This window comes from Phyllostomus discolor, chromosome 8 (genome assembly GCF_004126475.2).
Source record: "Phyllostomus discolor isolate MPI-MPIP mPhyDis1 chromosome 8, mPhyDis1.pri.v3, whole genome shotgun sequence".
NCBI classification, from domain to species: Eukaryota; Metazoa; Chordata; class Mammalia; order Chiroptera; family Phyllostomidae; genus Phyllostomus; species Phyllostomus discolor.
The window spans coordinates 14,463,601-14,490,142 of record NC_040910.2 but is presented as its reverse complement, the minus strand read 5'-3'; the positions used below and the strand labels follow the sequence as shown (position 1 = coordinate 14,490,142).

The window sequence follows — 26,542 nt, the reverse complement described above, 5'->3', positions numbered from 1 at the left end:
GCCATTTTGATTTCCTTGACTTTCTTTTATTGTTTTCTTTCTTAGATAATGCCACCTTCTTTTTTTTTTTTTAACAATGGATAATAAAAATTCCAGGTTGGAGTGTAGCATGTAATGCCTCTGAACATTTTATTAACTTTGAGTCTCTGAGGCTTGTTTTTCTTTGCCACACAGGATGTAGAGGGTAGTGGTTAAGAGCTTGGGATGTAGTTTAAAACCTGGTTTCAATCCTGGCTTCCTGCCAACTAAGCAGATTTGGGGCAAGTTACTTAAATCCACTGAGAAGCCTCAATTATACAGTCTTATAAAATGAGGATATGTTAGTATTTCCTCAAAGGGCAGGATATATAAGAATTAGTTGAGATCATGTGTAAAGTGCATAGCCTAGTTCCTAGATACAGTGTCCAAAATGTATTAGTTTTTATCAACAATACTAAGTTTTACAAGAACAAATCTTATTCCATTTCCAGCAAAGCTAAAACTGCATTATTGCTGTTGTATCTCAAGTAGGAAAGTATCTTACTTGGTGTTACCTGTGTGAAAAATAAAGACATGAAATTAAGCCTTAAGATATCTAATTCTTTTACTAAACACTTAAATATACCTTTTTTAAAAATCTGTAATTCCAGGCATTTGTTGAATTAAATTTTTCTGACCCTGATTGAAAATTTGATTGGCCACCATTCCTTTGTAGTAAACAAATGAATCAGGTTGGAATCTGGGTCTGCCATTGTGAGTTTAATGCTGGAATAGACTAACTCTGCACAGGTAGAAATTCTCCATGGTTTTCTTCAGCACCTGTCTGATTAATACGTGTCTTTGAGCATAGGAGAAAATTAACCAGGGACGGCGTGCTCACTGTAATCCTGGTTTACTTTTTGTACTGTACTGTTGTAGCCCTTGGAATATGGGAGCCTTTCTGGTTAACTTTTTGCATCATTAAGATTTCTTGTGTCATCTGGCTTAGGGAAGACAAGGCTTCAGTTAGGGAAGAATGTTGCATATTCGTGGTATGATAGGTAGGCATGGTGTGGTAATAAAGAGGAAAGACCAAGGATGTCATTATATTCTTGTGCCTGGATTCTTTTTTGCATTCACATTGGTCAGTGTTGAAGTACTGGAAATTATGTGGGCTTTTTTAGTCTAGACTCTAGTCTTGGGGTGTCTTAAAGATTGCTGCGTTTAAGGATACAGACTTGGAGATGGTCCTGAAGACTAGAGGTTGATTTATTTAGGAGTGTAGGACAGAAGAGTGTACAGGTGGCTTCTCACCTCGTTTCCCACTTTACTTGCCATCACTGTGATCCAGCCTTGCTACCTCTTGGCTACCCAAGGGTCTTTGTACTTGCTGACTTGTCCCCTCTACCTGAAGTACTAAATAGCCATATGGTTTGCTGTCTCATTACCTTTGATTCTGTATTTAAAAAGACCTCTCAGCAAGTTCTTTCATCATCCCGCTTTTTATTGAGTCTATGACTCAACACTGCCATTTGTTTTTACCCCTCCTCCCCTGGTAGCACTTACTAGCATTTAGTGTACTGGTTGATTGTAGTTTGTATCTACTCTGACTAGTTGTACATCTTCTTGTACTAGAATATTTTGGGTAATGGGTCCTTATTTATGCATTGAATATTTTATAAACTCTTATTCTATCCACCCAAATTAAAGTTTGTTTCTGTTTTCTTGCTGATCGGGTCAGTAAGAATTACTGATAAAAGTCTTTGACTTATATATCACACACACACTTGCACACTCATACACTTTACTAGAACTTGTATGAGCTCATTGGAATATAGCTATAGCTTGACTTTGGTATATAACTCTTGACTTTTGACATAAGTTAATTGCATGTTGAATAAGTTAATTTCATACTCTTAATTATGGTTATATTTTTTCCTTTGTAGGAGTAAAATAACTGCTACTAATGATGTGAATGGATTTAAAGCTTTGTCAACTGATCAGGTATTTTTTTTTCTAATAGTTTTAACTTGTTCTTTGATACAAGAGCTTATTTAATTATAGTCTTAATTTTTCCCTCTTTCTGGTACATTTTTTTATTTGTTTTTTTTTTTTTTTAATTTTTTCTTTCTGGTACCTTTTCAATAGAGTCAGGAGTATCTACTTGTAAGAAATTTTTCAGCAATATCTTAATTGTTGAAGCTTTCTTCTTTTGGTTTTATTTATTATATATACCTCAAAAAAATGTTTTACAAGCATGTTTGTGTTGATTGGACTCCCTGGCTTTGTTTAGCACCAGAAAAACAGTGGGAACTCTCCAAGCCTTCCTTTGTCTAGAAAGGTTCTTAAGTCACTCAATCCAGCAGTTTATAGAAATGTGGAATATGAAATTTGGCTGAAGTCTAAACAAGGTGAGTTAAAAATCTGTTTTTCATAAATTTACTTTGTGGCACTTGAAAATAATTAAATCAACTTGATTTTATACAAATATTGTTTACAGCTCAACAGAAACGTGACTATTCCATTGCTGCTGGCTTGCAGTATGAAGTGGGGGATAAATGCCAAGTAAGTGATCGTACAGAAGGACAGATTTTATTTGAAATATTATTTATTATAATAGGAATTGAGGACAGATCAAGTTTGAATATGTTGTTAATTTTGGATTTCAGAATATATTTTTTCAGGTATACATTTTAATAGTTTTAAATATTTTATGTTTTGACTCATTTGAATGCATTACTAAAATTGTATATATCTACAACCATGGCATCCCATCAGATGGTCTTTAAAAAATAATCTTTGATATTACTTGCTTCAGAGAAGTAACAGTAACATTTTAGATTTCTAGATATTTCCATTACAGTTGGCAAATAATGTATGATTTGTTCAAGCTTGACATTAGAGGTCAATTTTTACTTTGTTTATAAAAGTCATCTTGGAAAATTGAGAGGTACATAATGCTTTTCTGTTGGATTAAGAAAGGAAGGTGAACAATAAGAGGAGTTTTACTCTTCACTTTGAGTAAGCTACTGTTCTGGTCTTAAGTAGCTGATTAATAAAAGAGAAAGTTGTATTAGACCTTGACTTGGAGTGGTCCCCCCCCCCTTACCCCTGCTTAGCAGTGTCTTCAGATGGTTTTTTGTTTCACAACTGAGAAGGTGCTACTCAGATCTAGTGGATGGAGGCCAGGGATACTGCTGAATGTCCTTTAGTGTACAGGAACCCCACTCCCCCACACATGCACGACAAAGAATTATCTGGTCCAGTGTCCAAAATGCCAAGGCTAGATGGATTTTTCTATCTAGGTAATTTCCAAAGTCCCTTTTCTGTTCTTTGTTAATGATAAAAATGCTATTTCCAAAATAAAAACATTCCACATACACAAAAATCAGTTGGAATTGCCTCAAAATGGTTCTCATCATGTTGCCTTTTAAAAACTACCCTAAAATAGGCATTGACAAACGTTTCTTTTTGACTTATGGGGAAACACTCATTTCCTTTGTGACAAAGTGGTTTGTGAAAACTGTCTGATCGACTAGGATTGTATCTGTACTTTTGAGAACTTTGAATAGTGTTCTGATTCTGAGGTATGTGAAAGGAGAGGAAGAAGAGGATATGATTCATTTAGGTTCTTCCTTACCAGATTGTCAGAAACTTGCTTTAATTATAGAACAGAACTGTGGAATCTTTGGACAGTTTGGAAGGGAACAAAAGCAAAGAGTAAAACCAGGTCTTAGGGCTTCCCTCCTTCTCCTTCCCCTTAATAGAAGATAAGATTGCTTATCTTTCGCTGCATCACTAAAGCTGTGTTACTTGTTATTTCAAATCAAGTGTATTTCCTTTGAGGTTGCATTTGCTTTTGGTAAAACAGATGCTGTTGATAAAGTAGTTGGTAAAGTAGGTACTTGTTTTAGTTTTTTCCTTTTTAGAGTATTTTGTTTCTAATTTCTACTACTTGACTTTTACTTGGATAAAATTTAATTGAAATTTTACTATGAAAACTGCTAGGACTCAAAGATGACTTGTTTACTCAAGTAAGCATGTAAGTTAGAGTTTAAACTTTTGATAAAAATCAACTTCAGAAAAATCTTTTTTATTGTTAAGCTCTTGAAGAGAGGCAAGCTATTGTGATTGATAAAGAAGGACACCTTAACTTGAGGACTTTTATCTACTAATACAAGTAGGAGAGGACTCAGAGCCCTGCTGCATTGGGCTTTGGAATTGCTGATACTGTTCCTGGTGCTCCTGGTGCTCCTAGTGCAGTCAGGCAGGTGCCCTGTTCAGTGTGTGTTGTTTGACTACAGAAAGAAACCCTAGGGCTTACTCACAATTGCTCTTGGGAAATGCCAGTTGTATGTTAGAGTACAGATAATGGATCTATTTTTAGGGAGAAGAAAGGTCATAGTCAAACATTTTAAATACTGGAAAACTGAGATGATCATAATTACAATAGTTATTCTTGTGTTCCTCATTTATCATACATATGAGGAGCATATGTATTTACCTCATTCCATCTGCATGTGTCCTATGACTTTGGTATTATTATTAGCCTTATTTTGCATATGATGACGCTGAAGTATGAGAAGTAACTTGCCCAAGGTCAAACTGCGGGTAAGTAGAAATGCCAGTTCTGGAGTCCTGGGGTATGCTGTGCCACAGCCTTGAGTTCAGGACCAGGAAAAGATGCCTCTCTTGTTTGGAGCCTTAATAGATTGCACTCCTACTTCTTGAACTATTTAGAAAAATAATTTAGAACAATTTTGGAAGGGTAGACAAGTATTTTAGGTAGAGAGGTACATAATACAGAGACAGGTATATTTGTATACCCTTTTGAAATGAGTTTTGTGTTTATGGTATACATTTTATTCTTTTTCATTGGAAACAAAATAAAATTTGAAAACTGATCATTAATGCAAGGAAGCAGGTGGCTGAACTTTCTGGAATTGTTCAACAGGTTAGGTTGGATCACAATGGGAAGTTTTCTAATGCCGACCTTCAAGGTGTTCACTCTGAGAACGGACCACTTTTGGTTGAAGAAGTTGGAAAGAAGTATGTACTGCCCTTCAGTGAAGGCATTTACTGTCATTTCCACTTAGCCTAATGTAATCATGAGCATTTCTAAAGGGCTTTGTGTATCTGCAATTCAATTAAAAGTGTTGCCTATGTGTAGAAAAATAAAGTTGTTTAGATCTTTTGAAAAATAATTTGAATTCATGTTTAGTGTTTCATATGATGACATTTTAAAATAAAAACTCAGTTACGGTTTAAAACGTGCCATTCTTTACAAAGGCAGTTTGGGAAATTGACCGTATTGTACCTGTAAAGTGGGAGCTTTGGAGAATAGGGACCATATGCATTTCTGGTATCACTCAGTACTGCATTGCATGTAGTTAGCTTTAAGTAGATGTCGGATGGAGTAGAATTTTATGGTTGACTTACAATGTTAGTTTACAGCACCTTTTATTTCAGTTGCTGCTACCTTTATTAGAGGTAACGGTAGTAAGTCACACCTAAACTTTACTATGGAAAGTTTCACTCATATACAAGGAGCTTAGTGCAGTGAACCCCAACATACCATGACCCTGGTTCAGCAGTTGACTGCCCTTGGCAATCTTTTCTAATCGGTTCTTGCCAGTCCTTTTTAAACATGGAAATGGAATTGGAATAATATTTCAAAAAATTTCAGACATTACACTACTTCACATAGACATTTAGATGCTTTTGTGAGTCTGTAGCACAGCGAGGACCCCTTCCTTCCCCCACCTGAACGACAGTACCATTGTCACATCTGACGGATAGCAGTCATTCCTTTAATCTCATGCTTGGATTGTGATTTAACGGCTTTTAATCTTTGGGTTTTTTAGGTTAGAAAATATGCTTTTGGTTTATATTACCTTGTTTGATTAGAATTATATCTGGATTGCTAAATGACTTTGTAATTTAATTTGTTTTTAATATAAGAATTAAAACTAAATTCTTATCTAATTTGCAAATAAAATTGTTATGCTGAGTACTTAAGTATGATTATAAGTCTTTTCCTTCCTTTTGAAGACACTCACCGAAGAACCTCAAGCCACCTCCTTCAGAAAGCTGGAACACAGTGTCAGGGAAAAAGATGAAAAAACCTTCCCCTTCTGGACAAAATTTCCATTCAGGTAGGAGCACATCATGTTATTCTTTTTTGAGGGGAGGGATGATGGTACATGGGGTTCTTCATCATAGGAAGATTATGAGGTGTTTTTGGCTTCTTGTCACAGATACAGATTACAGAGGGCCAAAGAATTCAAGCAAGCCAGTAAAAGCCCCATCAGCACTACCTCCTCGACTCCAGCACCCTTCGGGACTAAGACAGCATGCGTTTCCTGGTCACTCTGCAGGGTCCCAGTCTCAGAAACCCTCCAGTGAGCACAAAAATCTTAGCAGGACACCCTTGCAGATCATAAGGTAACCTCCCTGAAGGCAAGAGACTAGACATGAAGGGACGGGCATTTCTTTCATTTGTCACATTACATGCTTTTAGTTACAGAGTAATATTAAAAGCACTGGTAAAATACTGTGTAAGGATTTCAGTTCTTCATAATTCTCTTTAAACAAATCAAAGTAACTCTGTAGAGTGTAGTCATCTTTATTTTTGAATGCGTTTTTTTTTGTTGTTTTTTTTTTTTTTTTTTCCAAATGATTTGGGAGATCTTACCCTAGCCGAATCATATGCTGGCACTTAATAGTTTTCTGGTGGTAGCTTGTAATACAGTATGTTTTAAATACTGAATTTTAAATTGCATTTCTAACTTCCTGGAAGGTGAGGGTGTTTTCCTTTACGTAGGAACTTAAATTAGTCAAAATGTTTGGTTTACTTTGTTCTAAATTTACATTGTATTAATGTGTCTAATACTGAATGGAGCTATAAGTTTTAGGTTTATGTAATCATAAATATCAGCATTTTGACTGAATATCCAGATATAAATGAACTTCAGGATCATAATTTCCTATGCTGTGAATTTTTTAAATTTTTTGCCCTAGTCTGCCCTTCCATGGAGTATTTTGTAACCCTTTGTAGGAGCTTCATTTGAGAGAGTGTATCTTAAGTGTAGGTTGTCCTTTTCATGTGAACTTGGCCATGTCTACTGTGGGTGCTGGAGTCCTCCAAGGTTACGATGACCAATGCCTTTCTCCAGCTCTCTGAATAGCTAGCTGTACCATCAGCTTACGTGCTTGCCAAGCTCTGGTCTTCATTTCCTTTATTTCTTGCATTTGACCATTTTCCCTTTCTTAACATAACACTTGTCATGTACTTAACACTTTGTAACATAACATCTTGAAGACACTTGTAGGTTCTTAGGCTATATGTTACCGATACTGTGTTAGTTTCCTGCAGTTGTAGCAAGATACCACAGACTGGGTGGCCTAAAATAACAGAAACTTATTCTATTAAAATTCTGGAAGCTAGAAGTCTGAAATCAAGTTGTCAGTAGGGCCATGCTCTCTCTGAGGGCTCTAGGGCAGAATCTGTTCCATGCCCCTCTCCTGCTTCTGCTGTTGCCCACAATCTGTGGCGTGCAGGGGTTTTCGAGGCCCATGGTGGCTGACCTCTCCCAACAGACAGTTTGTGCCATTCATCAACCACTTATGGCTGAAGTCTCCTTGGATGTTGACCAGATTCCACTAGCATCTGGTGGCATCTTATTCAATGTAGGCAAAGTACCTTAGAGGTCTGACTTACTTTGTGGGTTTTTTTTTTTTTTTTGAAGTTTTAATTAGTCATTTAATGAAACTTTTTAAAAAGATAACTATTGTACCAAATTAACTTGTTTTTTTATATATTTTATTGATTATGCTATTACAGTTGTCCCATTTTCCCCCTTCATTCCCCTCTACCCTGTACACCCTCTCCCACCCATATCCCCTCCTTTAGTCATGTCTATGTGTCATACTTATAAGTTCTTTAGCTTCTACATTTCCCATACTATTCTTACCCTCCCCCTGTCTATTTTCAACCTACAATCTATGCTACTTATTCTCTGTACCTCCCCCCCCACCGCCCCGACTCCCCTGTCCCTTGTTGCTAACCCTCCATGTGATCTCCATTTCTGCGGTTCTGTTCCTGTTCTAGTTGTTCACTTAGTTTCTTTTTGTTTTAAGTGTGGTTAATCATTGTGAGTTTGCTGTCCTTTTACTATACATGTTTTTTCTTTATCCTCTTTTCTTAGATAAGTCTCTTTAACATTTCATAAAATAAGGGCTTGGTGATGATGAACTAACTCCTTTAACTTGACCTTATCTGAGAAGCACTTTATCTGCCCTTCCATTCTAAATGAAAGCTTTGCTGGATAAAGTATTCTGGGATATAGGTCCTTGTCTTTCATGACTTGGAATATTTCTTTCCAGCCCCTTCTTGCCTATAAGGTCTCTTTTGAGAAATCAGCTGACAGTCTGATGGGAACTCCTTTGTAGGTTACTGTCCCCTTATCTCTTGCTGCTTCTAGGATTCTCTTCTTCATTTTTACCTTGGCTAATATAATTATGATGTGCCTTGAAGTGTTTCTTCTTGGGTCCAACTTCTTTGGGGCTCTCTGACTTCCTGGATTTCCTGGACGTCTATTTCCTTTGCCAGAATGGGGAAGTTCTCCATTATTATTTGTTCAAATACGTGTTCAATCTGTTGCTTTTCCTCTTCCCCTTCTGGTACCCCTATAATTCGGATGTTGGAACATTTAAAGATGTCCTGGAGGTTCCTAAGCTTCTCCTCGTTTTTTTGAATTCTTATTTCTTCATTCTTTCCTGTTTGGTTCTTTCTTCTTCCTTCTGGTCCACTCTATTGTTTTGAGTCCCAGTTTCCTTTCCAACACTATCGGTTCTCTGTGCATCTTCCTTCATCTCTTTTATGGTAACCTGCATTTTTTCATGTAATCTGTGCTCAAAATCAACCAATTCTGTGAGCTTCCTGATCACCAGTGTTTTGAACTGTGCATCTGATAGGTTAGCTATTTCTTGGTCGCTCAAAAGGATGAGCCCTGGGGCATTGATCCGTTTTTCTGCTTGATACATGTTTCTTTCTCTCTCTCTTTTTTTTTTTTTTGGTCTGGTCGATCCTGTCATGGTGAGGGGCGGAGCCTTAGGTGTTCACCGGGGCTGGGCACCCCAGTCGCTAGATTGTGACGTTGTATGTGGGGGCGGGGGCGGGAGGGAACAATGGCGGTAGCTCCGTTCTCCTGGGACCCCAATTCCTTCCCTGGGATCCTGGGCTGCGCGCTCCGCCCTGCTCCACAATCGCCGCCTCACTGGGTCCGCCAGCTGCCGCTTGCGTACTCAGGGTCCACCTGCTGCGATCCTGCGCGCTCCGGATGCCTCATTCACTTCCGGTTGCCTTGCGCGCCCAGTTCTCCCTGCTCTCCTCGCGCCGCGACCCGAGCCCGACTGCTCGTCTCTGCCCCCCTGCCGTCTGGATGAACAGGTCTACTTCAACTTCTTGCTTGTCCAACTTCCATTCAGATAAATTCTCTGTCAGTTCTGGGTGTTATTCTGGCTCTAAATTGTTCTAATCTGGTTGTGCATGGAGGTACGGTGTGTCCACCTCTGCCTCCATCTTGCCGGAAGTCCTGACTTACTTTGAATATTAACTTTGTGGAAACCTAGAATTGTAAAGTAAACATATGAAGGTCATGGGCAGAAATGAATTTTTTTTTAAATAGACTAGAAAAGAAGCATTTTCTCCCTAAAACACAAGGATACTCCTCAGTGTCTTAATTGGTTAAAAAAAGAAAGTACACATAAGCTACTAAGTGGCTAATTTAAATATGCTTTTGTTTACTACAAACTGAATTTATATTCAGTGTGTTTCTGCTGTTGTAGTAAGTCTCCTAGAAATTGGTAGAATGATCAGACAAGATGTAAAATATCTCTGCTGTGTTGGGATCATTTTCCTTTTTGTGTGTTAGCTGTATATTACTTGGTCTATGAAAACACTTGGTGACAGAAGGCAGTGGGTGGTACATAGACATGAAGCTTTAGAGAATTTTTGACATTGGGACTGATTACATAGGAGCCTAGTTTATTTGCAGTTACTATGCCTTCTCCACTGTTTGTATAAGAGTGGATTTTACTAATATATTAAAATTTTAGAGACTGCTGATAATCAAATGCTTAGAGTAAGATTTTTAAAAAATTAAGTCAAAGTTCAGAATTTTATAATTAACAGGCCACTTAATTTAAGCTCGTTAAAGTTTTTCTAAATATTTAACACATCAGTTTTGAATTCTACTTATAGACTAAAAGAACTATAATGTTGGACTTGAGACTTTCATGACTTCTCACTTTTCATTTCTTACTGATAATGTCTCTCTTCTTGGGAAAAAGAAAACAAAATATAATTAAAACTAAGCAAGAATGGCATGCATGGTTTCATTATGGGAATGCTGAAAATAATAGTTATATCATTGCTGAATCTCTTTCCTCCAGCTAGCTAGGTGCAGGTAGGAAGGATTTGGTTCTCTGTGGTGTGAGACATGATGATGGCTTCGGGTGATAGGAAGAATGTGGTCTAAGGTTGTATTAACTTTCCAGAGACTCCTGGCTTTTGCTGAGTCGTCTTTGTTGTCTTCCACCACAGGGGGGTTGAGAAGGCCTGGCCTAAGATAGTAAGGGTTCGGGTTGCTTGCTTGCTTGCTTTTTTTCCAAATGGATTGGGTTGGAAAGCTGCCCTGTTGGAATTAGAGTGTGATGCTAAGTGGGAGTATCTGAGGATATAAATGTGCTATTTGTTATTTCAGATATTTAAAAAAATAAGTCTGGCTGGTGTGGCTCAGTAGACTGAACTCTGGCCTCTGAACCAAAAGGTCGCTAGTTCGATTCCCATCAGGGCATTATGCCTGGGTTGCAGGCCAGGTCCCGATTGGGGGCTTGTGAAAGGCAACGACACAGTGATGTCGTTCTCTTTCTCCCTCTGTTCCCCTCTCTCTGGGGGAAAAAAAAATCATATGGTGTCATTCTTACTCTTTTCAGGGAGGTCATATCTTGTCATATTGTGACAACATATTTTTCCTTTAGGGTGACTTTTCATTTCCTACTGTTGTGAAATTGTTAGACATGGTAGAAATAGTATTCACATTGCCTATAATAGTTACAAGTCATATAGAAACATTAGGGTTATGCTACAGGCTACTCAACTCTACTCATGAATTTTTGTCATCCTTCTTTGACCAGAATTACATTGAATGATAGCAGTCTTACCTGTGCGATTGGTGTCTAGCCTGGCACATTTTAATATTTCTTTGTAGCTTTCCATTTCTCTTGGGTGTCACCAAAAAGCTCAAGGGTTCTGGTATCTCTTTTGAACATTACCTTTTACTTAGAACAGAAAATTAGAATGCTTTTCAGACCTAAACTGGTAACTTTCCTTTCTTTTCAAAGTGAATTCTTATGAAAGTATTAGGATGTAGAATAAAGAAATATACGCAGTACTTACATTTCTGCTCTGATGGAAAAGAAAAAAAAGCCTCGATTATTTCTGTGTCACACCCCCTGGCCATTGTAAGTTTGTCTTCTTGACTCTGTAAGGTAGTATGCATAATGCTATAGGAGATTCCATTTGCTAAACATTTATTAATCAGGTTGCCAAAAGTTCTATAATGTTATGATGCAGTTAAATTAATCAAATGTTTGTATTGGCAAAACAGGTTATTTTGTTGTATGTATTAAATACATTTGTTGTCTTTCTTGTGACAAGAATGTTTTATTTGACAGAAAATCTGATCGTGAGAGAGCTGAGGACTTTGATCATGCCAGTCGAGAACCTAACTATTTTGGCCTCTCCCCAGAAGAGCGCAGAGAGAAACAAGCTATAGAAGAGTCTCGCTTACTTTATGAGATTCAAAACCGAGACGAACACGCTTTCCCAGCCCTTTCCGTATGTATAAAAAGATTTTAAAGGTTATTGATTAGGAATCTCTTTTTAATATACAGTTGTCCCTTGAACAACTCATTTGAATTGTGTGGGGCTACTTATTTACAGATTTTTTCCAGTAAATGTAGTGAGCCTTTTGAATCCTCGGATTTTGCATCTGCAGATTCAACCAACTGCAGAATCTGTGGATGCAGAGGGCTGACTGTGTGCATTCTTTTATATCATTTTCTGTAAGGAATTTGAGCATCTGTGGATTTTGTAAGTTGTTTGAGGTCCTGGAACAAATCCCCTGTGGATACAGAGGGACACCTATGACTGGTTTTGGGGGAGTTAAAAATTACACGCAGATTTTTGATTGTGTGGGAGGGTTGGCATCCCTGACCCCCATGTTGTCCAAGTGTCAGCTGCAGTTTCTATATTAAACCATAGTTTCTAAGGGTAGATTACTAATTTTTAAACTGAAGGTTGCTTTAGACATTATGAAATTGTCCCTCCTTTTCACTCTTTTTATGTGAGGTCTAAAGATATTAGTTGGTGTCAGAGCTGAGGCACGTAGATTGGTTAGCTCACTTCTAGGTTAGTATTTTGAATTAAAATATGTTTATATTACTAGCCAAAGTACCAAGATACATCTATATTCAGTTAGCAGTGTACATCTATAAAATCAGGAAAGTCTTTTCGGTGTTCTTATTAAATAGACCAGCACCTGATACCCCTAATGTATACAGTAAGGGCTGTTGTTCGGAGTGTTTGCTGCTGGAGGTGTCGGAGGAGGTGGTACCTGTAATCTGGTGTCTTTGCTCTTGCTCTCAGTCAGACACTGGGCTGCGGTGGGTGCTGCTGTGATGGAGGAAGTGTTCTTTACCTTTAGGTTTCTTAATTCTTTTGGGTGAGTCAGAAAGGAACACATTTTCCCGTGTAGAGTGAAGTCGGTGTTGTGGGAGGAGGTAAGTCGGCAGGCTGGGGGAGTTTGATTCGGTTTGGGGCATTAGGATCTCCGCACCTGTGGTCTTTTGAGTGTTGGTGAGTGCTACCAGATGACCTGGGATCCAGAGTGGTGGCTGGACCCTTTTTCTCAACAGTGTAACATTTTTCAACAAAAGGAAATGTTATAGGAGGCTACCTAATAACCAGTGCCCAACATTAAATGATACCTCTCACACTCCATTCTCTGTCCACTGGCCTCTGAAATCCTTTACAGGTGTCAGATGCTCCGCTGAAAAGAGCTCTGGAATAATATCCAGTCTAGCACAGGGGTTGGAACTTAGGAATCATTGGAAGAAGTACCCAGGACCATGTGTGAATTAGCCATGGTCTGTATGTTGAGTATATTTACCTTTATGTGATGTGTTATTTTACTATAGTACTTAGAAAACAGAAATCATTTAAGCTAGCACTCAGAGCTCTTTGTCCTTTTTCAGTTAGTGAATGGAAGAGTATAACTACTGTAATAATACTGGGATAGATTTTGTAATTTTTTTGATAAAATGGAGTCATACTCATTTTTATTTTATTTAAAAAATTTAAAATTATATATTTTAATCCTCACTTGAGGATATGTTTTTTTAAACTGATCATAGAGAGAGAGGAAAAGAGAGAGAGAGAAACACTGACATGAGAAACATTGATTGGTTACCTCCTGATCTCGGCCTGACAAGAGATTGAACCCGAAACCTAGGTATGTGCCCTGACCAGGAGTTGAACCCACAGCCTTTTGGTGTATGGGACGATGCTCCAACCAACTGAGCCACCTGGCCAGGGCCATACTCATCACTTTTAGATAGATAATCTGAATCATGTCTTGTCTTCCAGAAAACTCATGCCATGGGGCTGAGATCCTCTTCTCAGCTCTGGGCAGCATTTACTTAGAGTGCCAGACCAGGAGAGGATGACCTTGAGTGGTAATTTAGCTTAAAAACTCAATTTATCCCAGTCCCTTTCTCAAACCAGTGAGAAGGTTGGATCTCATGCAGAGCTTATGTGATTAGTTGACAGTCAGTAGCAAATCGGTGATAACCCTAGTGCACTGTATCTGCGAATTTGCACATTGGTGCTTCCCCCAGAAAGAACTGTGGCTCTGCAGTGGCTGTTTTTAAAGGTTAGTATGAAGGGTGCTGTTTTTTGTGCAAAGAACATAAGTGTAAGGTCAGGTGGCTTCCTGAAATTGGTCTATGACCAAAGGTCTGATTGCTTCTAGTTATTAATAAGCCTATAACTGTAGAGTATATAATTAAATATGAACCATAGGTCCTATTTTTTGAAGTTCTAGAAGTAGAAAGATACAGGGCTGTGAATTTTGAGACTCAGACGTATGAAGAGTGTGTTTATGGGTCTTAAACACAAAGTATTGGGTTTTGTTCATTTGAAGAGCTCATCGGTCAGTCAGTCATCGTCTCAGAGTAGCAACCCCTGTGTCCCGAGGAAGTCATCACATGCGAGTGATAGAAAAGGAAGCCGGCGGAGAATAGATACTGAAGAACGAAAAGATAAAGGTACGTTACCTCATCATTTGAAAGCAGATGCTAGAGATCTGTGTCTGGTTTCCATTGGGAAAAGAACCCGTTTAAAATCATGAAGCAGTTTAATGTCACATGTCTCACTGTTGCAAAGAAACTAATGCAAACTAAAGCATGTAAACATGAGTTCAGTGTTATTTTGAAAACTGTATTTTTCACTGACTAAACATGATTCAAATAGTGCTTTTGGATTTTCTATCTTTGTGTTATCTTTTTCTGACTTCAAACCTGACTAGTGGCTGATGACCATCTTTTTTTTTATCTGGATCTGTTACAGACTTGAGCCATGGACATACTCACCTGGATAAGAAGCCTGGGCCAAGCACATCAGAGGTAGACATTATGAATACTGATTGCATCTTTTCTTTTTCCTTAACACTGTGATAATATAGCAGGCAGAAGCAGAAGGAGATGATGTTGGTGACTTCATCATTTTATAACTGTTGGGGAAGTGGAAAAGTAGAGAAAAAAGGGGAAATGATGGTAGCGCTTAAGAGGAATTCACTCACAAATCGTAACCATTTCCTCCAGGGTATGGTATGAGGACCTGTCTGAATTGGTGGAAAGTACCTTTTACTTTCCAGTACTCTGTAGCAGATTGAGATTTTTAAAGGAAGGGTGTGCTCTTTGCAACATGTCCCCAATAAAAATGCCCCAGTAGTTTGATAGTATAAAGATATGCAGGCAGAGTTACTTATCTGTTGAAGACCAACCAGGTGTAATTGGAGGAAAAATAAAGCCAGTTGATAGGGTTCAATCAGGCACAAATAGGGCAAACTATAAAGGCAACTTGATTCCAGAAGATGGGTCTTTGGAATACAAAATTATGCACTCTCTCTCTCTTTTTTTTTTTCTTCCAAAGAATGTTAGTGATGATAAATGTACAAGAATTTCATCACCATCAAAGTCAAAGAAATCAGAGTGCCCACCTCCTGCAGAACAAGTAAGTGCATTGTCGCATCTGATCTGGAGGACTCGATCTCTGGGTGTCTTAGAGCTGTATGTGATCACTTCAGAACTAAACATCTGCGTAGGAAATGGGAGGATACATTTTAGCACCATAATTTGGGTACAAATTGTGATTTGTACTGTGATTTGTATTATGATTTGGCTATGATTTTTATAATTCTGTTTACAGTGTTCTGTTTTTATGGGGTATAGTTTTTATATTCACCATTTTTCGGACATAGAAGTTCATTCTTCTGAATTGACTTTTGAATGTTTTTATTTGGTGCCTTGTGTTAGTTACCTTTGTGGTGGGGTAGCTTGACAATTAGATTTTTGATGGGAAATTAATAATTCCTAGTTCGTTTCAAAACTTTTGAGTTGTTTGCATCCTTAACAATTATTTTATAGAAGGTAGGGAATGTAATGATTAGACTAATGAAGAGATTAGAAAAATATACATTTAAAGAGCAATACTACCAACTTAAAAATTTAATCAGTTTAAACAGCTTAACGATAACCCACAACCTTCAGACCAACTCCATCCGCCAACTTACAAATTTAACGATGAAGGCACCTGAGTCCCAGCAGACATTTTGATTCTTGATCTAACAGGAGTGGGAAAGGGCTTAGCCCTTGACTTTCAGTTAGCATCCTTTATGTCGCTTAGAGAGCATGTATTTTTGTGATGTGTCTGTGTGTGAGGAGCTCCTCTAAGTAACTGATGAGTTTATGGTGATTTCAATGATTTTGCTTCCTTGCCTTTCAGATTTAGCATTGGGTTCAAGTTCCTTTTGAGGTTGTTTCTGACTTGACCAGTGACTTCTGTGACTTACGGAAGGCAATCCCTGGTTAGGATCAAATTTGTGTGAAATTTTTAGCAATTGTGTTTTTTCTTTATAAGACCAGAAAGACCATTTATATAGAAATTGCAGTTTTGTAACAGGTAGGCACTTCATCGTTCATTTGGTTAAAATGAACTTCTCTTTTTCCACCCCCTCTTCTTAAAGAAGCCAGCAGAACATGTGTCTTTGTCAAGTCCAGCTCCCCTTCTGGTTTCTCCAGAGGTACATCTAACTCCTGCGGTGCCTTCTTTACCAGCCACTGTGCCAGCCTGGCCAAGTGAACCTACATCTTTTGGACCAACAGGTTAGAAAAGAATTGTAGAAATCCAGTGAACCATCCAACACAAGCCTTCCAAGTCAGAGACTTCAAATTCTTGAGCGAGAGCTTGACCTCAGAGTTGGGTTAGATGTGTGGAGCCTCAGAGCTTTTTGTGGTCCTCTCTGCTTTGCTCTGCTTCCAGTGTGGGAGAGCCCCCTTCATTTGCCGTTCCTTTCAGAGCTGCCCTCAGCATCCCGGGAGCAAGATGTCAGAGCTGGTTATCTCCACTGCTGCTTTGGTTGTTCTGGTTGCTCAGCACTGACACCACAGTTTGCATTCCCCATAAACCAGCTCTTTATGACACCTCCCCACCCCTGCAGCCCTTTGCCAGGTTCTGTCTGTGTATGTTAATGGGAGCTGCTGTTAGATGATATTGGTGCAAAGCTTGTTTCCTGGCCTCCTTTTCTCCTGGGTGTCCAGGGAGGGTCCTTGATTAATATAAAAAATTTCTTTATACTGCTTAAGTATACTGCATTTGTACATGATTCTTTACTTTTTACCTAAATGTAAACTTATTTTTGTAGAAATTATTTTCACCATTTTATAGTTTTTGATTCCTTTCCCTTTTTCTTACAGGTGTCCCTGCTCAAATCCCTGTTTTATCAGTGACCCAGACTCTGACCACTGGACCTGATTCTGCTGTGTCCCAAGCTCATTTAACACCCTCTCCAGTTCCTGTGTCAATACAGGCAGTTAACCAGCCCTTGATGCCTTTGCCTCAGACACTGAGCCTTTACCAGGACCCACTCTATCCTGGGTTTCCTTGTAATGAAAAGGGAGATCGAGCCATTGCACCACCTTATTCACTGTGTCACACCGGGGAGGACCTGCCTAAAGGTGAGATTCTTCTCCAAGTTCAAATTGATTTTCTTTATCAAGTACTGATAGAGATTCACTGAGAAATGTCAGTAGAGGCCAGAGGGCATGTTACCAAGTCAGCCAAAGGACTTACTTGGGAAGGACAGCAGAGGTTTGGCCTTGGCCATTAGTTACTCACTGTCTTTTTCACCTTGTGTTTGATTGGATTATGTTTTTTATATGTTTAGTGGCTGTACCCACCCCCCCCCATATTTTTTTCAAAAACAGCCTAAATCCATTTTGAATTAAATCTTAATAGTGTTAATAACCAGATAACTAAACATTTACTGAGTTTTCTCATCACTACTTATACTGCTTCATGAAAAAATTACAAGGGATGAATATAATGCAGGAGAGCTGTCATATGTAGTACTACTGCATGCAATAATGTATAATTTTTAAAGAATTTAAATTTTCTTTTTTCCCTCCCTCCTTCCCTCCCATTTATTTATATTATTATTTAAGCTGTTACAGTTGTTCCCACTTTTGTCCCCAGCCCCCTCCCATCCCCGCAAGCCAGTCATTTTTGTGTATACATCATCTTTGATTAACCCCTTCCCGGTCTTTCAGCCAGTCCCCCAACCCTCTTTTCTGGCAGCTGTCAGTCTGTTCTGTGTATCTAAGCATCTGTTACTATCTTGTTTGTTACTTTATTGTGTTCATGAGATTCCACATATGAGATCATGTGGTATTTTTCTTTCACTGACTGGCTTGATTCAATTAGCATAATGTTCTCAAGGCTCATCCATTGCTATTGTAAAATGTAAGAGTTTCTTCTTTTTTACTGCTGCATTTGTCCCCTTTTCTATAAAGGAATTTTAGTTGCAGAATTTCCTGTTTGTAGGTAAAGTAATACAATAACTATCTGTATGATCTGTATGCACTTTACCTGAATTTTGTTGATAATTTCATTAGTCATAGCTTGATGTTTGAGTGTATGGGTAACTGGCTTAATGTCAAATGAATACCTTAGCTGATATGATCCTGTTAGTCTTATTAATGAGTTAGGTTTATATTGATTTTACTCTTAACCCTCGACATTTTTATTTCATAATATTAAAATAACCCCACAGAGAAATTGAAAAGGAATACAGGGAACACCTGAGTTTCTTTCATACAAATTTAATTTAAATCAGATTTTTAAATCGCAATTTAAGGTATTTTGGGATTTGATAGACAAAAACCTTTTGAACCTGGAATTACTATGGAAATAGATCCTGGTTTTGAATATATTATGATTTTTAATCTATGTTTTACATCACAGGCTAGAGAAAACAATTCCAGTAGGTAAAATTGTCTTTAGAATTACGTATTGTTTGAAAATAAAGAAAAATGTGTTTGTATAATTTTAGTGAGTGATTATTACGTTATTTGTTTTCAGATAAGAACATTCTTCGATTCTTCTTTAATCTTGGTGTAAAGGTATTTATGTTTTATCATTTTAAAGTTACTTTTAATAAGTTAACAGTTTCAAATTACTACTATTCTATCAATAAATAACCTAAGGTTCACTAAATCGCACTATTTTAAGCACTAGCATTTTCAGGACTGTGTAGTGTGTTTGTTTTTGATAGTGGTCGAGGCTCCCATTTTTTGCTTGCTCTCCCTTAATTAAGGTCAGTGATTGAGCCCTGGGAGTATATGCAGGAGATAGTCCTGTCCCTGGGCAGCCTGGTGGAAATGCCCTTGGTCGGGGGTTAAGTGAGTCCCCTGGGTTTGAAGTTCTGCTCCATCACTTTTTAGATGTAGAGCTTGGATGACTCACTTAAAGTATCCGAGCCTCGCTTTTTCCATTTATGTAATGGGGATAGCATTCTTCTACCTGCCTCAGTTGTTGAAAGGATCAGATGCATATCATGTGGAAAGTACTCCTGTGGAAGGTGGGGTGGTCACTAGTAGAGAAGAGGTATCCTCTGGGAAGCGGTCAGCCGAAAAGTAGTTTGTCTTAGAGAGGCTGGCCCATTCTGTGTCCTTGTCATTCAGTGCTGTGCTCCTACCTGCCTTGGATTGGATTTTGTAGGTCCTAGCTGTTAAAATGTGAAATGAAGTGCCCTGCTGTAGGCCCCTGACCAGTTCATAAAAGGAGGCTTGGTTAATTTCACCATCTACTGCATTTCATTGCCTAATTCTATACTTACCTAGTTAATGTTGGCTTTTAGCGAGATAGGTCAGTTAGTTGTGTGTTTTTTTGGTATTTTCCAGATCCTTCATAGGGAAGGGATTTGGCATACTTCATTTTCAGTATTACCCTTGTCTGATTAGGAGGCTTTTATCTTTGTGAAATGCTCTGTGGTCTCCTGGAACTGTGGTATCCTAACCTTGGGGGTCATCTATACTCCTATACCAACATTTTTCTGGTAGTCCAGGGCCAGACCAGTTAACGAGTTGGCAGGGGGTCACAGGAAGAGCTAGTGGTAGGGCCAAAACACAAATGTAGGTCAAGCTAAAGAGCCAGTGATTGTGATACTGCAAGCTGGAGGTACAAGTGGTTGCTCGTGGGGGTTTTTGAGATCTGTCTGTGTCACTCACAATTCTTTCTTTCTTTTTTTTTTTTCAATATATCTTATTGATTATGCTGTTACAGTTGTCCCATTACCCCCCTTCATTCCCCTCCACCCTGTACACCCTCTCCCACCCTCATTCCCCCCCTTTAGTTCATGTCCATGTGTCGTAAGTTCTTCAGCTTCTACATTTCCCATACTATTCTTGCCCTCCTCCTATTTTCTACTTACCATCTATGCTACTTATTCTCTGTACCTTTTCCCCCTCTCTCCTCCTCCCACTCCCCTGTTGCTAACCCTCCATGTGATCTCCCTTTCTGTGGTTCTGTTCCTGTTCTAGTTGTTTGTTTGGCACTCACAATTATTTCCATGAAGTTATATCCAAAGGATGAGATGAATGGTCATGATAATCTGTGAGTGGGTTCATTATATTGTCTCTCAACATCTATACAGGACGTTGGATTGGTTTCAGGATAGGACAAGGAATGGAGTTTTAGAGCAGTGACTTAATTTGTAATGCCTTTTCATACTGAGTCTCCATGATACAATATTTGGACTGCAGATTATATGGTCTTTGCAGGCATAAGAAACTTACGTTGTGCCCACTCTAAACTTTCTTAACCCCCTTTTTGTTTATTATAACTGTTTTTTCTCTCTTTTAGGCATATAGTTGTCCTATGTGGGCCCCACATTCTTACCTGTATCCTCTGCACCAGGCATACCTGGCAGCCTGCAGGATGTACCCAAAGGTCCCTGTCCCTGTGTATCCTCAAAATCCTTGGTTCCAAGAAGCTCCTTCTGCTCAGAATGAAAGCGATTGTACCTGTACCGATGCACACTTTCCTATGCAGACTGAGGCCAATGTTAATGGTCAAATGCCACAGGCAGAGATTGGACCCCCGACATTTTCTTCACCTCTGGTTATCCCTCCATCTCAGGTGTCTGAAGGTCATGGACAGTTGTCTTACCAGGCTGATCTTGAATCTGAAAACTCTGGGCAGCTTCTTCATGCAGAATATGAAGAGTCACTAAGTGGCAAGAATATGTTTCCACAACCGTCCTTTGGACCTAATCCATTCTTAGGCCCAGTTCCCATTGCACCTCCTTTCTTTCCTCATGTGTGGTATGGGTACCCTTTTCAAGGATTCATAGAAAATCCAGTAATGAGGCAGAATATTGTTCTGCCTTCTGATGAGAAAGGAGAATTGGATCTACCCCTGGAGAATCTGGATCTGTCTAAACAGTGCGGTTCAGTTCCAACAGTAGATGAGTTTCAGGAGAATAGGTGTGAAGACACACAGCACCCTCTCCCTGAAGCAAGTGTGAGTGAGCATGAAGGCCGGGCAGAGCAGTCGTCCCAGACACCTCAGGCAGAGCCGGCTTTGGCTTCCCTCCCTGCTGTGGCAGAAGGAAAGGCTCATCCTCCCACTCAGAATCTAAACAGAGAGAGAGAAGCTATGCCTGTTGAACCTGATGAGCCTAAAAGGACCATTCCAAGTCTGAAAGAAAAACCAGAAAAAGCGAAAGATCCTAAGACTGCTGCTGATGTGGTCAGTGGGGCCAACTCTGTGGATGGCAGACTGCAGAGACCAAAAGAAGAGAGTTCAGAAGATGAGAATGAGGTTTCTAATATTTTGAGAAGTGGTAGATCCAAGCAGTTCTATAATCAGACGTATGGAGGCAGGAAGTTTAAAAGCGATTGGGGCTATTCTGGTAGGGGAGGATATCAACACGCACGAGGCGAGGAGTCCTGGAAAGGGCAGCCCAGCAGAAGCCGAGATGAAGGCTATCAGTACCATCGAAATGGCAGAGGACGGCCCTATAGGGGGGATAGGAGGCGGTCAGGGATGGGAGATGGCCATCGGGGACAACACTCCTGATATCTGTCTCTGCAGGATGTTAGAGCAGACATCTTTTCTTAAGTGGAATGTTTCTAAAGGCTTTAAAGAAATACATTAAAATAAAAACCCAAATCGGAACTATCTCCTCCCCTCCCCCTTCACCCTCGACTCCTATCCTGGACAAGAGATTTTGGCTGGCTGTTTAAAGGGGCAGGTGAATTCCTGGCATTGCCATTTTTCTTCGTTCAAAATCTGTTTATCTGGCGACTGTCCCCATAAAAAGAAAATAAGTTTGTTAAAGTATTTTTTATAAACAGCTTAATATAAATATAGATTTAGTGTTTGGTTTTTTCCTTATAAGCTTAATTTCAAATGTTAGAAATGTGTGTTTATAGTGTTTACTAAAGTGACAAGAAAATATACCATTTGACACATGATAGATTCCAAAACATAACATTGCACCAAATAGAAATGTATATTTTATTATGCAATGCCTTAGTCATAAACTGGGCTCAAACAATTCTTAGGCTAAAACACTGTTGTCTTTTGAAATGCTTCCAACCCAAAGGCCTTTCATCTCAATATCTGTCAAACTTGAATAATGTCTTCTCTTTACTATTACACATAAGGCAGACTATTAACCTGTGTCTTAGAAATGTTGTATATAGTTCTTTTAATATTAATAGGGTATATTTTTGAATTTGGGTATTTGTTGAACTTGAGATCGCATACAAGAACAGATCAATTTAAGAAGTAATAGGAAATGTAATGAAATGGCTGTTTCCACCAAGAATTCTTAGCACTGGTGTATATATGGTGCCTACTCGAAAGAAATGTAGATGCTATGCATTTTGAAAATAATCTGCATCTGTTAAAACTGCAGAAGTTTTTTAATGCCACTTTAACACTAATGCACTGACAGATTTAAATATTTTGTGAAAGAAATGTTAAAAATTTTTAGCTGACAGGTTTCTATAGAGTTACTGTGTTTTGTTTTCTCTTTGCACCATTGGTTATGGGTATCACTTTACATTTGCATGTTCAATTTGTCACAGCTGGAACGAACTATTGTACAAAAAATCGGATGATTGTGACTTCTAGTTCCTTTCTAGAGGATGCTGCTAGAAAGCGGTTTTGCTTTGCATTTTATAGCTTGTTACCCTTCGGGCAACGTGTCTCTGATCCTGCTTCCTTCAGTCTTCGCAGTATTTCACTAGAAGTTCCCTTTGCATGTTGCACTCTGTTCTCAGTTGGAGATGTGACTCTGAATTAACACAGTATTCACTCATCTGTGTTACACTGTATAAATAACTGTAGCTTGTATTTCTCATGTGTACATACTAATGTGAAAATCTGCCCTTTTTTATGTTATCTTTTGATCAGGAAGTTTGAGTGCTATGCAAATAAGTAGTAATTTCTCTTTGCATGCCATGTATTATATACTAAGCAAAATAGATTTTTTTAAAACAAATTACTTTAAAAAGCAAATACAATTCACTTGAATTTGACAAACTGAAACAGATACGTTTTCTGGGTTCTCTGATAACTCCTAGGAATGTTTGGGATGCCATCTAGGCTCAGTGAATCTCCTCTGTACTGTAATAATGGTTATTTTACCTCTGTTGTTTTAATTACCTAATGTCTGTGTAACTGCTGATTCGAGTAGTGATTAGTGTTTAGATGTTTTGTAACATAGGATTTTAGAGAGCACTTTGAAAGATAATATTTTATGATGGTGCTAGGTAAAAACTTTAAAGACTGAGATGCTTGTGTGGAAAAGAAATGCTTGAGAAAGAACCCGTGGAAAGGAATTTGCTGTCACCTTCTGAGCTCGAACATTTGGGGAAGGTGCTGTTTTTGTCTTAGTTAACATCAGTTATGGAATGAGATTAGTAGGTCCTTCACTTTCAGCTCATGCTTTTTTAATGTAAGATTAGCTTATAATTTTTCATGAAAATCACCTTTAGATATGACCAGATTTAAAAGTTTAATGTAAGTTTAAACTCAGGAGTCCAAAAGAAATAGCTATTTCCAGTGTATTTTGTTTTATTGACTGGGATTTAATCTTCTCAGTTTCTTCTGGAAATGTTGAAAAATTGGATAGGAAAGAATACTATTCATTTCTTCACTGTCACTGTCTTACCTCAGCTGAGAAACAGAATCCTCTGGTTCCTGAAGGACATCCTGATTTGCTCCCTGTTTCCCATGGTTTACCTCCAGGACATGGTGGGAACAGTGCTGAAAGAGAACTTGACAGAAGGTACTTCACTCAGTGACCTCTGGGATACAAGGAGTCTGACTTTGGATAATTAGTTTAAAAATTAGGAGTCTTTGCATGAAGGTCAGTTCTGTTTTTTGCTTTAGGTCTGTTTTAAATGTATTAGTTTAGGAGATTTTTGCCTTATGCTGAGGTCAAACTAGGGCCAAGCAAGCTTTTGTCCTTCATTTTAACTAAGTCATATGGTATGTTGACATGAGATATAATGTTTCTATAAGAGAAAAATAAACGCTTAGAAGTGAGAATCATTTGTATTTTGAGTTGGAAATTATGGAACTTCACCGTTTTAGGATCATATACATTTTAAAGAACAAATGTTTAGAATGACCAAAGCCCACTTCTTTTGGCTATTGCTAAACTTGATTTTTGTCCCTTTTAGTATTGTACATATTTCTCTTCCTCAAGTTCATTTCCCCTCAGATAAATTTTCACGCCTTGCTCCATGTACTCACTGGCAGCAGGATGTTAGCATGTGTGTGATCCTCGTCCTCTTTCCTGGGAAGTGCTGTCTTCACTTTCATGCTGACCTGAGCTCAGACCCTGCCTTGATCTGGCGGGGGTAGGCTTTCCCTAGCCACAGTGCGGAGACAGCTTAGTGGGTGCAGACTCTGGATATTCTTGCATTGTGTTTCCTTTGTGACTCAAGGTTGAACTGAAATGCCTGTGAACTGCAAACTTGCTTACGATTGACTTGGTGCAATAAAGTTCTTTCTAACCACTTCTGGTTTAGAAAACATTCAGCCATCCTAGAAACTTAGCAATATTTATTTATGTCTCATTTATTTTACCTTTAGTTTTAGATGAGGGAACCATAGTCTTTCACTTGTGGGTACTAAGCAAGGTCCATTTTAGTGTAGCTGAAGAGAATGCATATTTGGCTACACTATTTCTGTTTACTATATTTTGCTTCTTATTTAATGTCTAAATGCTATTGTTTAATAATAATGGCTTAGTTCCAGCATGTCAGTTTCAAAGAACTAAGGTTTTGCTACTTGTGTCAGCCTTTTACTCTCCCACTAATTGGGATTTTTTTTCCCCCTGAAATAAATTTTAGAAAATCTAGATGAGGGGTGGGTGCATGACTTAATGCTGGGAAACAGCAACTTTGGGGTTGAATTTACTTGAATGGATTAAAATTGCATTGTTACAGAGCTAGGAAAAAATATAAGTATGAAAAATGATAATAGCCTTACACTGAGTACAAATAATACTTAAAAGCATGTGAAGATGTGATCATTCGTGATGTTACTTGTAAAAAAAAAGTATATATATCTTTTGAAGTGTTGAAAGGAAATAGTACTTTATATCTTTATCATATCACTTTTTGTAAGTGTTGAATATATTCCTGTTTATTTTTCTATGTTCTGTTTTGTAGCCTTAACAAGTGTTTCAAACATATCTGAATGTATAAGAGTAAATGCCCTACATGGTGTGATGCTGCATTATATATAAAACTGTGTGCATATATTAAATTTTGTCTGTTGATTCTGCTTGTGATTCTTTGATTCCAGGGTTAACCGAGTAATATAGCATATAATCTTAAAAGGAACTTAGTAAACTTGTAAAAATAAGAGATGGTTTCCCTGGTTTTTATCCAGTCAGAAGATAATTCTAGTATGTCCAACTAAAAACCACATCGGATTTATAAACTATGTGGTAGGTACTGTTCTTTTCCCTACTTTATATAATAATAATGAGATAGGCCACACAATTTACTTAAAGGTCATGCAACTAGTTAGTGGTAGAATTTGCATCTGAATGTAGCTGAGGGGCTTTAAAGTGAGTTGGCTCCGCCTGTTTTTCAGCGCCTATGAAATGCAATGGGAATGTAGAATATCTGGGAGTAATTTATAGATTAAATAGCCCCTTTATTTTTTTGAAGAAAAGTAGATCTGAAGTTTTTTAAGGCTGTAATTTCTTAATTGGATCAAGTCACCTAAGAGTTTGGCTAGTCAGTACTTGATTAACCTACTTACTAACATGTACTTTGTCTGAGATTGGTTTCCCCAGAAGGCAGAGCCTGAAACAAAGTCTTCACTCAGGATAAGTGTTTGACAGAAAGGTGATCTAGGAACAGGGGCAGCAAGCTGGGAAGGATGAAGAAGTTGGTTCCTCATAGTGGCCAGTGTGTTCAGACTGCTTGAGGCTGCGAGTGAAGTATCACAGAAGCTTACAGGACTGGAGCGAGGAAGCAAGGGGAAAGAAGCATTTATCTGTTAGCCACGTGAGTGCCAGTGTCTTTTGCCAGTGAGCCAGTGGAGAAGCCAAACATGGGGAGGAAAGCAGGAGGGCTGTTGGTGTTGGCTGGAGCCCACAGAACTGCTCACCTGAGATGGATGGGGGGAAAGGTGAGACCAAGTGACCAGTGGTCCACAGAAGGTCCTGTCCAGGGTTTCTCTGGAAGTTTTCTGTCATTACAAGGGCCTGCTTTGCACTTTGAATATTTTATATTTCCACTTAACTCTGACTTTTAGGTCCATGTCTAGGGAATAGTATGAGAATATATAAATTACAAAAGAAGTAAGTAAATGCAACTGCTCTTCAGAGACACTAAATTTAGAAAAAAAACTTCCAAAAGTGAA

At 38.5% G+C, this 26,542-nt stretch overlaps 1 protein-coding gene across 2 annotated transcripts in view; it reads left to right on the top strand.

Annotated features, from left to right (window-relative positions):
• The window catches only part of OTUD4 (OTU deubiquitinase 4), a 44,350-nt gene extending 18,903 nt beyond the window's left edge, over nucleotides 1-25,447 (top strand). Inside the window, exons 8-21 of one of the 2 annotated variants that reach the window (XM_028521981.2) lie at nucleotides 1,905-1,962; nucleotides 2,252-2,369; nucleotides 2,459-2,523; nucleotides 4,913-5,007; nucleotides 6,010-6,113; nucleotides 6,216-6,402; nucleotides 11,698-11,860; nucleotides 14,226-14,349; nucleotides 14,651-14,706; nucleotides 15,236-15,316; nucleotides 16,329-16,467; nucleotides 17,059-17,319; nucleotides 18,722-18,762; nucleotides 20,504-25,447. In XM_028521981.2, the coding sequence (XP_028377782.1) occupies nucleotides 1,905-1,962; nucleotides 2,252-2,369; nucleotides 2,459-2,523; nucleotides 4,913-5,007; nucleotides 6,010-6,113; nucleotides 6,216-6,402; nucleotides 11,698-11,860; nucleotides 14,226-14,349; nucleotides 14,651-14,706; nucleotides 15,236-15,316; nucleotides 16,329-16,467; nucleotides 17,059-17,319; nucleotides 18,722-18,762; nucleotides 20,504-21,721 (2,710 nt within the window). In that variant the 3' untranslated portion in view covers nucleotides 21,722-25,447. The remainder of the gene's footprint in view (nucleotides 1-1,904; nucleotides 1,963-2,251; nucleotides 2,370-2,458; nucleotides 2,524-4,912; nucleotides 5,008-6,009; nucleotides 6,114-6,215; nucleotides 6,403-11,697; nucleotides 11,861-14,225; nucleotides 14,350-14,650; nucleotides 14,707-15,235; nucleotides 15,317-16,328; nucleotides 16,468-17,058; nucleotides 17,320-18,721; nucleotides 18,763-20,503) is intronic. The other variant, XM_028521979.2, reaches the window with a different exon arrangement.
• Nucleotides 25,448-26,542: the final 1,095 nt, after the last annotated feature.